At 43.8% G+C, this 11,766-nt stretch overlaps 1 protein-coding gene and 1 long non-coding RNA gene across 3 annotated transcripts in view; one reads left to right on the top strand and one right to left on the bottom strand.

Annotated features, from left to right (window-relative positions):
- Positions 1 to 2,955: 2,955 nt before the first annotated feature.
- On the bottom strand, positions 2,956 to 11,053 carry ZP4 (zona pellucida glycoprotein 4). Its single transcript, XM_025448645.3, has 11 exons — positions 10,882 to 11,053; positions 10,344 to 10,634; positions 9,222 to 9,371; positions 8,292 to 8,479; positions 7,725 to 7,822; positions 6,500 to 6,630; positions 6,129 to 6,318; positions 5,905 to 6,052; positions 5,516 to 5,594; positions 4,203 to 4,316; positions 2,956 to 4,007 (listed from the first exon to the last, which is right to left on the bottom strand). The coding sequence occupies exons 1-11, from the start codon at positions 11,051 to 11,053 to the stop codon at positions 3,910 to 3,912; spliced, it is 1,659 nt and encodes a 552-aa protein (XP_025304430.3). The 3' UTR covers positions 2,956 to 3,909.
- LOC112660902 (uncharacterized) overlaps positions 9,489 to 11,766 on the top strand; it is a 42,265-nt gene continuing 39,987 nt past the window's right edge. For both annotated transcript variants that reach the window (XR_003137300.3, XR_004814902.2), the window contains exon 1: positions 9,489 to 9,661. This is a non-coding gene — a long non-coding RNA (uncharacterized LOC112660902). The remainder of the gene's footprint in view (positions 9,662 to 11,766) is intronic.

The raw sequence follows: 11,766 nt of genomic DNA, 5'->3' as shown, positions 1-11,766 counted from the left end.
AGAAGATAATGTATATTCTGACTTAAGTCTCAAAGTATATGCCAAAACTAGAGACAAATCAAGGAAACAAAGAGGTAATTTAAGAAACTTTTATCTGGAAAAAAAAAATAAACTAGGGAGGTAGAGACAAGACAGAAGGGGGGGGGGGTATAAGTCAGAAACAAGAATTTTTCCTTGAGTTAAAAACATGTACTCTATAGATTAAAACTCTTTTCTATCAACAAATCACAGAATATCCCATCATCATTCTCTGGCCTTCTAAGTTCTAAAGCATCTGGAATAGCCAAAGACAGGAGATCAGATGTCAGAATAGCAGGCTACAACACTGAAACCTGGAAGTCAATAGAGCATTACCTTCAAAACAGAAAATAGACCACTTCTCCAAAATTTGGTACCTAGCTAAACTGTCGAGAGCCAGATTGAGTGGGAGCAGAGAGAAAGCTACTCTCAGGCATCCACTTTGAGTTTGCCTTATACATCATTCTTCCTCAAATGGATACAAAAATGGCATATGCCAAAAAGAGGACCTAGGATTTATCCTATATGAAAGGGAGGACATCAAAGGGAGGTCTTATGCTGACAGCTAGCTGTGCTGCAGACCCGTGGAGTTACCTAGAGAGGCTATGTTATCACGTGAATAGTCTGAGGATATGTTAGTGATAGGCACACAGCAGACCAAATCAATGATCTTTATCCAGGAAAAACCCAAAATATGCAAGCGTAGATTACATTATTCTGGCTAGATTCAAGCAATCTTTTAGTAATTACCTGGAATCAGTTTCATTAAATTTGGAGGATATTGTGAAGGTAAAGAGTCTGGGGTGGCAATATAAACTTATAAATAAGTTATTAGAAAAAGCCTCTTAAAACTAGACAAATGCCAAAAAGTAGCAGAAGTATAAGAATTATACCCTCTGGGGATAATAAAGTTTCTAATTTAGCTGAGACACTATATTAATAAGCTATTCAAGTTAATGGTCCCAAATGATATTTCACTTTAGAGCAGTGATTTAACTTTAAGCTAGGAAGTTTGAGGGGCTTTTCAATTCAGAGGTACACTAATAATTTTTCTCCCTACAATATTCCTTTCTCCCTATTGAGCAGGCTAAGTTCCAATAAGGAAAGCAGAAACAGCCCAGATCTATAGAAATAATAGATTTATATTCTGTAGAACACTCCTACTAGAAGATTCTCTGGAAAATAGAAGTTTCCATGGTCAAATATGTTTGGGAAATAGTTCTTTGGAGGCTCACAGGACATTAATATAATTAGTCTGAGAAGCCGGAGAAAACCTGGTGGGTTCTAGGTCAAGGCTTTTTTTCTTTGATTAGATTTAGTGCTAGTGTACATGTTACCACCCTCCCTCAAAGGGGGAAAGAGAGGGGGCTGGTGGGGTGAAGAGGGTGGGGGGGGAAAGAGTGGGGGGTGCGCGCCTGTGGGGGGGAGTGGGGGGTGTGTGTGTGTAGAGCATGTATGTATGTGGGGGGGAATAGGGGACCTATGTAGCTTAGTGAGTTAAGGATCCAACTCCTTTTTTTTTTTGTATTCATAGAGACACACAGAGAGGCAGAGACACAGGCAGAGGGAGAAGCAGGCTCCATGCAGCCCGATGTGGGACTCCATCGAGGGTCTCCGGGATCACACTCAGGGCTGCAGGCGGCGCTAAACCACTGTGCCACCCGGGCTGCCCAGAATCCAACTCTTGATTTCAGACTAGGTCATGATCTCAGGGTTGTGGGATCAAATCCCAAGTTGAGCTTGAATTCAGCCTGGAGTCTACTTGGGATTGGTTCTCTTCTTCCCCCTTCTGTCCTTCCTCCACCATGTTCTTTTTAAAAATAAAATCTTAAAAGTCCATTGAAGCTGAATAACTTACATGCTAGGTACTCTGCTACAGGGGACTCGGTTGTAAATGAAACTTTCTTGATTATGCCAAATATCTGGATTTATAGGATACCACACACTTGTTTTAGTGTGATAAGCCAAGAACTCCATACCATATCCCCTTAGTTTTCTCACAGGCAGAACAGGACAGGACTTGGCAATTTTCTTCTCCCCGTCTTTTGATTTTTTTCCCCTCTATTCACCAGACATTTGTCTGCCCTTGTTGCTGGGACATCTTTCTTGTTTTATGTTGCTTTATCTCCCATGCATGATATAATGCCTATCACATAGGAGGTCAAGTACATGCTTGAATTTAGGGACTTCAGTCCTGCTCTAGCTCCTAGCTCAAGTAGCTCCTAGCCAGATATGGCTGTAGATACATGAAATGTGGCTAGAAGGATTTTAAATTTAGAATCACCTATTTTGTTCAGATACTAGGAAACTTAAGTTTGGAACAACTTGGGTACATGAACCTGTTTCACTGTAAATCTTAGAAGACCTAAAGATATAGTACTTATAGTTTTTAACCTGCAAATGAGATGTATTGTAAACACACGTGGATATAAATCTCAAATAATGCCTTACCTAAGTGATAATTTAGATGTATTAGGTTAAATACAGTTAAATTACATCTATCTATTCATGATACCTCAGATAACCCAGCTATACTTGTTGAGTAACCAAGTTAACCACTACTACCACTGCAATTTAAGACTTTTTTTTTTTAGCATAGAAGTTAGGGATGAAGGTTTACCTCGTTAGGTTTTCATGGACCTCAAGTGTGTTATCAAGCATCTAAGATAGTTCCTGTCACATAAAAAGGACAAAGTGTTCCTGTTAATTAAGGAAATATTCATTCCCTGCTTAGAAACAGTTTGGTATTTAAGTGGCAAGATTAGTGCCTTTTACTTTGCTGAAATATAAAGCTACTTAAGAGTTACTTCCTTTTTTTTTAATTTATTTTTTTTATTGGTGTTCAATTTACCAACATACAGAATAACCCCCCAGTGCCCGTCACCCAATCACTCCCACCCCCCGCCCTCCTCCCCTTCCACCACCCCTAGTTCCTTTCCCAGAGTTAGCTCCTTAGGACAAATGGGGAACTGGTTAACTAGGATTAATTTTAGAACTTCACCGTGAGAGTAGAGACTGCCAGAGTATGGCCAATAGTGTTAGTTACTAGAGCGTTCTTTGAGCAGGATATTTGCCTTGAGGAATTGCTGTTTTTATATCAGTCTTAAGAACTATTAAACTAGGGATTCCCTGGGTGGCGCAGCGGTTTAGCCCTGCCTTTGGCCCAGGGCGCAATCCTGGAGACCCGGGATCGAATCCCACGTCGGGCTCCCGGTGCATGGAGCCTCTCTCTCTCATAAATAAATAAAAATAATAAAAAAAAAACTATTAAACTAGGAAAGTACTTGCTGGTCCGGCCCAAAACTAAGCTTCTGATCAAACCACTTCCAATTGACCAATTCATGATCAGATACTTTGTCACTGTTCTAGACCTTGGTTTGCAGTATGATGCTTAAGATCATAGTCACCTGAGAAATGGTTAGAAATGCAAATTCTTAAGCCTTAGCCCAGACCCACTTAAACTCTGGGGGTGGGGCCAGTAATTGGTTTTCATCAGCCCTCCTTTTGATCCCGATGACACTAGAATTGGAAAACCAGTGGTCTAGAGTATTCCAGACTAGCTCTAGAATAGTTCTATCTTAGTTTTATCTTGTGGAAGAGTTTAGTTCTATACTCCTCTTAAGTTTATAACCCTCTGTATTTAGCTCATATATACTACCTAACTTGTCAACCAACTCTAAATCTACTGAAATGTGTTCTATTCAGAAGCTAGAAGGGCTGGAGTAGAGACCTAGGGTATCATGCTTCTTATTCTATTGCCACACAAAATACTGCCCCGAGCTGGAAAGATGAGATGCCAACAGCAGATAGATTACTTACTTTCAAGTGAGAAGCAGGACACAGGCTATTAGTACAGTCTGGTTTTATTAACACAACTGGAATAATTCATCTCTATTTCCTGATAGCTAAGTAGGACACTAACAAGGCTCCAACGATTAAGGTCCCAGAAAGGCCTGCCATCCACAGAGTTTGAGAGTCTACAGGAAAACCTGAAGGGTAGAAAGATAAGTTAATGTATCCTGAAAGGCTGATGGTCTTTAGTTATAAGAAAAACAAGCTGATCAATTTGAGATTCACATTGGTCATATCAGCAAGGGATAGAAAGTAGGGATGAGGAAGTAGCTTTAGCTTGACTGGTGGTTCATATAAGGGGCTTCCAATAGCTAGTAGAGTCTCCCACTCACTTGAGTATTTATGGAGCTTTTCTGAGTCTTTAGTGGCTCGGAGTAGAATCATGGGACCCTTGCTAGAAATGCTAGCAGTATGGTTCTGAAAATGGATGTTAGAGTTTCTTCTTCCTGTTGGAGAGGAGAGGTAGGAATAGAATTTTTTGTATACAGTAGGCTAGGAATGGGAGAGTTAGGTCCCTCAATATGTACGACTGTTCCAGGTCTTAGACTTGTCTGAATTTAAATTAACATATCTAAGACTTTGTATCTGACACTGCTACTGCATTTTCACCAGACTTTGGTAATAGAGATTATGGTACTAGACTTTCCCCCAAACTTCCATTCTTCCCTAAAAGAGGTATTGGGACAGTAATGTATTAATACCACGACATTTTCCTAAGCTACAAAGGTAGCTGGTAAAATAGTAAGAGCAAAGCTGTTTGAATCCCATTTCTAATTCCAGTTATAGGACCTTGGAAAAGTCCTTTTTAAAGTTCTGTGGATGGCAGGCCTTTCTGGGACCTTAATCATTGGAGCCTTATTAGTGTCCTACTTAGCTATCAGGAAATGGAGATTAGTTACTCCCATTGTGTTAATAAAGCCAGATTGTACTACCAACCTGTTCCCAGCTTCTCACTTGAAAGAAAGTAGTCTGCTGTTGGCATCTCATCTTTCCAGCTTGGGGCAGTATTTTGCATAGCAATAGAATAGATGTATAGAATATATATGTCATCAGTTCAGTCCTAAATATTTAATGCAGTATTTCATAACTATCCTTACATGACTATGAATCCTTTGTGCCAAAGGTACTTAAAGCTTCAGAGGTCATGAATCCCAATTCAGGGGCTAGACAGGTAAGAATTAGTGGACCAGGTAGGAGTACACACACATTCTAGGAGGACTGGGTCTGACTAGCTGGAGTATCTACTCTGTCTGCAATCATATGACACCTATAGATCTTCAGGCCATGTTGCTAGACATGCCTTCAAGCAGGTTTAAACATCTTGGTTTGTGAACTAGCCAGATAAGTGTTTTGTTATACTGAGGAATACGTAAGTCATGAGCAAGTTTAATTCCTTGCTTAGCTTTTTCCATATACATTTTGACAAGGCTGATACTTGAGGATTTATAGCTTATATTTATTTTAAAAGCCTGGAATTCTAGGAAGCTGGTTGTCTGTTTTACTGCATCATAAAACTACCTAAAAGCAGCCTCCTTAGTGAGATGAATCTTTACTTTGAATTATTTGCCTATAGGCTAAAAAAGGTTAGAAGTGGGACTCGAGTACTTCAGGTTTGTCCTTTAGTGTGGACAGCTTGGATACTCACGCCTGGCAACAGGACAGGTTATCATACAGGACGGTGTTCCAGCAGGCTGGCAGACAGACGCACTACAGTGCAGATACACCTGGGAGCCAATAAAATTCAGATCATGGTGTAGAACCACATCATAAGTCTTCAGACTTATCTCCCTAGGAAGAAGTTATCAGAAAATCTTGACATCCCAAGCTGATATCACAATAACACTAAAGGACTAGAGGCTTTTAGGCAAAGGCCACTCATACCATTGGTATCAATGAAACTTGCAATGAGGCAAAATCTGAGGGTACCAATGGCCAAAATTAAAGGCAGCCCTGGCTGAGGAATGGTAGGATGTGGAAACAGTTCTGAGTGGGTGGGTTCTGAGACCTGCTGAGGAACAGAGGAAAGCACTGTACCGGTCCCCTGAGTGCCCACTTTGTCACCGAGTCTACAAAGCTGAAGGTAAAAATGCTGAAACGCTGGTAGTAAGATGGAAATGGAGGATCCAGGACTTTCTGGACAGGAATCAGCTGCGTCTGATAGTCGTCTCCAGTGTAGGGGCACCTAAGCAAAGATATCTGGCCGTCAGGAGGGGCCTCTCTGAGGGACTCCAGCACAGGTGCATGGAAGAGCCGCTTACCCTTTCACTAGCATGAGCCACTGGGGCTGATGCTGTGGGTTTCTGCTGGGTGTGGCCCAACAGTAATGGAGGAGCAGCCCCAGGTGGGGGTCTGTTCTGTGGCGGATAGAGACCTCCACATAAATGGGATCCCGAAGTAGCTTCACCACTGGGTAGTCACAAGCAGTGTAGTAGGAACCATAGTGCTTATCTGCAAGAGGCCAAATGGAGTTGAAGCCATTAAAAACAATTAGGAACCTCTAGATGGTTTGAGACAAAACATATACACGAACACCTTAGCAAGGATCTTATTACCAAATTGTCCTCTTAATGCCCAGAAAAGTGATAGGGCTTTAACTAAAAGCCAGATGCTCCAGGCAAGAGAGTCTTACCCTTGGCAATCTTGAGTTCCAGAGTGAGGGGTCCAGGCTGGGTCTCAGAATGCGGTGGTGGAAATGTAAACACGTGGACATTAACTGGGAAGGCATTGCTACTTATAGAGTAGCTGCAGCTAACTCGGAGCCTACGAGAAAACAAGATCTTTGTTAGCTAGTGTGGGTGGTAGGATGGACCATGGCATCTTCTAGTTCTCAGATTTTAGGAACCAGGTCATGTGGATTGTTGGACAAGTTTGTAAGTGTGATGGATATGATTCCTAAGCTTGTGGGAGCTAGATCATAGTTGGGAGACCAAGATGTAGTCCAACTCTCAAGTGTTTGGGAGTTGGAATTATAAGAACCATGCAAACAGGGGGATCCCTGGGTGGCGCAGCGGTTTAGCGCCTGCCTTTGGCTGGGGGCGCGATCCTGGAGACCCGGGATCGAATCCCACGTCGGGCTCCCAGGTGCATGGAGCCTGCTTCTCCCTCTGCCTGTGTCTGTGCCTCTCTCTCTCTCTCTCTCTCTCTGTGTGACTATCATAAAAAAAAAAAAAAAAAAAAAAAAAAAAGAACCATGCAAACAATTGATGTAGCACTGGGAGAAACGTGTACTTTCTATAGATGGGGTAGTCAGGGAAGAGCCCGCAGGGAGTAGACATGGAGGAGAAGTAGCAACAGAGGTAAGAGTAGGGAGAGCAACAGCTGACAGAACAGAGAACGGAGACCAGAGTTTGTCCTTCTATATAATCTTTAAGGGACCTCTGTCTGGGGTTGGGGGAACAGTGAGGGAGGGATGGAGGGCATCCAAGGAGGTTGGGCTGCAGAGGAAAGTAGGAGGTGTTTCATGCAAGGTTCCTCAGGTTATGTTCATGAGGTCAAGTTTAAGCTATGGCAAGACAATGAAGAAATGTTAAGTGTGCAATCCTCTGAGGTGTTAAGGGGATTCTTTTTGCTATACCATGGACTGTGGAGGTAGAAGGGAGAAGGCAAAAACAAGAAAAAGGAAATCCAGGTAAGTGAAGTAGGAGTCCAGGGAGTTTGGGGCTTAAGTGAACTCAGTGGCAGTGATGCAAGGAGACTTGATCAAATAATGGTCAGTGAAATTGGGTCACCAAGGCAGAAGACAGGTTCTCTTGTCCTGAGAGGTTCTGTGGATTCAGGGCTTACCCTAGAGTTCCTGGTTTATGGAAGGGAAATCATTCCAGTCAAGCAGGGTCAGCTTAACTGAGACCCTTTACCTGAAAATACTGTCACGGGTGATAGAACCATGGCTCCAAGTTCTAACATCTCTAGCTGCAACCAGCTCATTTTCATATACTGCCTGGTCTCCAGTGATCTAGAAGTATGGGGACAGCAGTCAGCAGTGCTACTCAGTTTCAGGCTGCACTTTCTGTTCCTTGAACAGAGGCAAGAGCAGGTGGCATTTAGTAACCTGGGACATTATCACTTCACCTTAGCTCAGGATCAGACAATAGGGGCTTGGAGTACTTGGGAACATGGACAAGGTCAACCAATGTCCCTGCTTACCAGAGCAATGTGGCAAAAAAACTATTTTTCCTCTTATCTATGGCTTGGTAGGAGCGCCAGCCCCTTGTGGGAGCACAGCTGTGATCTTAGTTGCACACCAGGGGAGATTTCTGCTGTCTCAGTGATGAGGCATTATGTCCTAGAGACCATCCTACACATCAGGCAGTGGTCAGCTGTATCCTCCATGGCTAAGATATTCCACCTCTCCCTCCAGTCACTAGGACATTTCTGTCTGACTTTTAGAGTTAGGAACAGACCCCAAGGTGAACTGTTCTTACCCGTCTTGTGGTACCACAGGAGTTAAATGGAAACCAGAATAGGGCAAAAGTGTGTGTTGCCATCACAGGGGTACATTCCACATCATTCCTGAAGGCCAAGCGCACAGAATTCAAGAGAAGTGGGGGTGAGGTCACATTCCGAGACACAGCGATGTAGAAGTAGCCATCTTGGGTACAGTGGGAGGTCACTGAAAAACCAGAGTGGCTGTGCTGAAAGCAGGTCATCCCTCCTGTTATGGAGCCAGTTAGGTATTTAGATAGTTCTGATCCCTCCCCCTGAGAGGCTGGCAGTCCTACTCAGTGGCACCTGTGCAAGTTCAGCTGTCCAGAGCTTAACTGGAGCACTGAACAAGCACCTGGATGAGCCCCTGGGTCTGAATGCTGCCTCTGCCACTTCCGGAGCAACTTTAGGCAAAGCTTCTGTCCTTTTTGCTATAGCTTCATTTATAAGATGGGGATAATAGTACTTGCTTTTACACCTCAGCATTCAGAGCTTAGAATATGGCATTTACATATTTTATATTAGAAAACCTTAAAGTAGGATTTGAGACACACAGAAAGCAGTTTTTTTGTTTTTGTTTTTCTGTTGTTGTTTTTTTTTTTTTTTTTTTTAAAGGAGGCTCTTGAGACACTTAGCCTTTTCCCAACGTGGCTGATGGCTTTAAGTTTCTGTGAATTCATTATTGTTTTGCAAGACTTAGCTTCTTGAGTTCATTGAATATTTTGGTTTCTGGGGAATTGACAAAGCAAGGCTTTAGAAAGTAATCACTTAGGGTCAAGTACTCTAGGATTCACTCATTACTTACGCATTACTTATCTTTAACATTTGTCTTCTGGGGAGTTGGGGAGGAGGGAAGATCACCTTCTCAGGGTTTAGTTGCAAGTTATTGGTACTTTTCTCCAGCTGGTTTCAGAAATGCAGCAACTCACCTGTGTTTCCATAATAACAGAAATTCACCTCCAAATTGTAGCAGCAACCAATCTTCTTGCAGTCTTCTTCAGTGATGGGTGAAGGAACACATGGCAGCCTGTCCCACACTGGGACAAAGTCACACAGATCAGCATTTGGAACATCTAGGGCTCTGTTTTGATCAGGAGAGTAACTCAAGCTAGATAACAAAGTTGGGTCTTAAAAAAAAAAAATTACAAAGTATTAAAAATTCCATAGATATGTCCTGGTGATCAGGGTAGGTCCCTGTTATGTACTAGCAATTAAGTTGCAGAAAATTAAGTAAATATTAAGTCCCTTGAAATTAGTACTTTGAGAAAAGAGGATACCAGCAAGATCAGTAGAAGCATTGAGGCTCCTTTTTCCTTCAAGCAAAGAATTCTTTCTGTTCTCTAATGGTGCTTCTCCATCTTCGTGTACTGTGAGTTACTGGGGGATCTTTCTGAAACTCAAGTTCTGGTACAGCGGGTCTAGTGTGGGGATTGAAATTCTGCATTTTATCAGTGTTACCATTCTGGGTTATATTTTGGGTACAAGGCAGAGGAGAAGAGTGAACTACAGGTTTGAATCTGTTAGGACTTCAAGGTAGGGCTTGTAGGTGGCAAGAACAGATTTGCTGAAGCTGGGGAGTCACACTTCCTACTGATTCCTCAGTTAAGTGATCAAGTAGCCTCCAGCAGAAAGGGCTGAGCCCTATTTTCAGGGCAATGTTGCTTCTTGGACACATTTGCCAAGTACCCTTAATAGCTTTAGCTTCCTTCCCTATGCTTCTCAAGACAGAGGAGCTCCTGGGTTTTGGCCAATTCTTGTTTGAATCCCAACTCTGCCACTCACCAGAGCCCACCAGTTTTGGGGGGGGGGGGCAGCAAAGGCATATCTGGCACTGCTTAGGAGTAGGAGGAGACCTTGAAATACTCTCTACAGTGCCTCATACTGAGTAATGTAACTGCTCAAGCGGTGGTTATCTTAAGAACTGCATGTGCTGGGGAGCTGGAGGATAGTCCTTCATGTCACTGTTGCTGCACAGAGCAGGTAACGAGGCTTAAGAGCACTTCCCAGGGCTGCTCAGCACCACCCAGAACCTGAAAGTTCCCAGCCCTTACCTGGGGGATCCATAGGACACCTGAGCAGCTGTGTCTTTGTAACCATGTTGCGTCCAGCCACATCTGCTCCTTCAACTCCAACCAGCATGACATAGTGGGGGTCCTGGGGAGACACCCCTGATGGTGACACACGGGGTCTCGGCATTTCTGGTGATCGAGTCGTCCTCACCCACTCGGTGACATAGCAGCCATCATAAGAGGCTTCTAACACCATGGAGCTTCCTGGGCCCTCCTTCACCCAGGTACCACAGCCAGAGTCATTCTGCAGCCTGCGTGGCAGCCCGTGGTCATCTGGAGGGCAGCAAGGAACAAGAAGCACAGGTGGTCAGTCCCCACCGTCCTCAGTGCTGGCAAGGGACAGCTAGCTTTGCCGCCAGACCCCAAGGGGCAGCAGCAATAAGAGAGAGGAACAAGAGGGGACTCTGATTCAGGGGAGAAGTTGTATTTTAGATGATTCAATCTGGAGAAGAGGCTGCAGTTTACCAAAGGGGGAAGAGTGTTAGGAGGGGAAGCGACAGGGATAAGCCATCAAACTTACCCCAAGCTATTAGCGTAGGAGTCGCTGTCCCCTGGCTCAGGTTTACAGTGAACCGGAGACCCCGGAGCCCACAGTGGAGCTCACCCAGATCATCTGGTGCCTCAGGCTCAGGGTGGCCGCTCAACGCAAGAGACCAGGAAAAACAGAGCAAGATGATCTGCAGCTGCCGCATAGCGCCACTAGGAGCCTCCACTGGCCCTAAGACCTGCTCAGTCTCCCAGGAACCTGACCTCCCCACGCTCCACGAGGTTTCTTTTTATACAGAAGGAACTGGTTTCAGGTGCACACCCGTATGGCATGCAGGTGGGGCTCCTTCGGAAAGGATGATTCTTCCAGCTTCATTTGCTTGAGGCCATAGTCCGCAGCTGCATCACTTTAAACATTGCAATCCAGGCAATTCCGAGCTCAGGAAAAATATGGGCCCTTTTAGCTAAAGAGGCTTCCCCAAAGTTGCTCAATGTAGCACTTATTATAGTAGCTTATTGACTTCAAAAGACCATCCTCTAGAATTTTGCACATTTGGGTATGAATCTGAGCTCTGCCCTTATAAGCTATGCATTCTGGATAAGTTACAACCTTTTGGAAACTCAGTTTTCTTTTCTGTAAAATGGGAATAATATCTCCTAGTAGTAGTGAGGGTTATATGCGATATTCTATGTCAAGTGTGTGGCACAGTGCTTAACCAAAGAGCACTCAGTCAACACTGTTGAGGTCTTTTAAGGACCCCTGTCACCTTTATGGTTCTAAGCTTTCACAAGAAATCATTGGACAATTACAGCCTGACTTGAAATTTGAGATAAATTTAACCTTGATCCCCGCCCCGCCCCGCCCCCCCCAAAAAAAACCTGATTTAGAGCCTTTCCCTGATCCTAAGAGAGAGTTCCA

The sequence above is a fragment of the Canis lupus genome, chromosome 4 (genome assembly GCF_003254725.2).
Source record: "Canis lupus dingo isolate Sandy chromosome 4, ASM325472v2, whole genome shotgun sequence".
In the NCBI taxonomy this organism is placed as follows: Eukaryota; Metazoa; Chordata; class Mammalia; order Carnivora; family Canidae; genus Canis; species Canis lupus.
The sequence above is the reverse complement of the archived record's forward strand: the minus strand, read 5'-3'. Positions and strand labels throughout refer to the sequence as shown.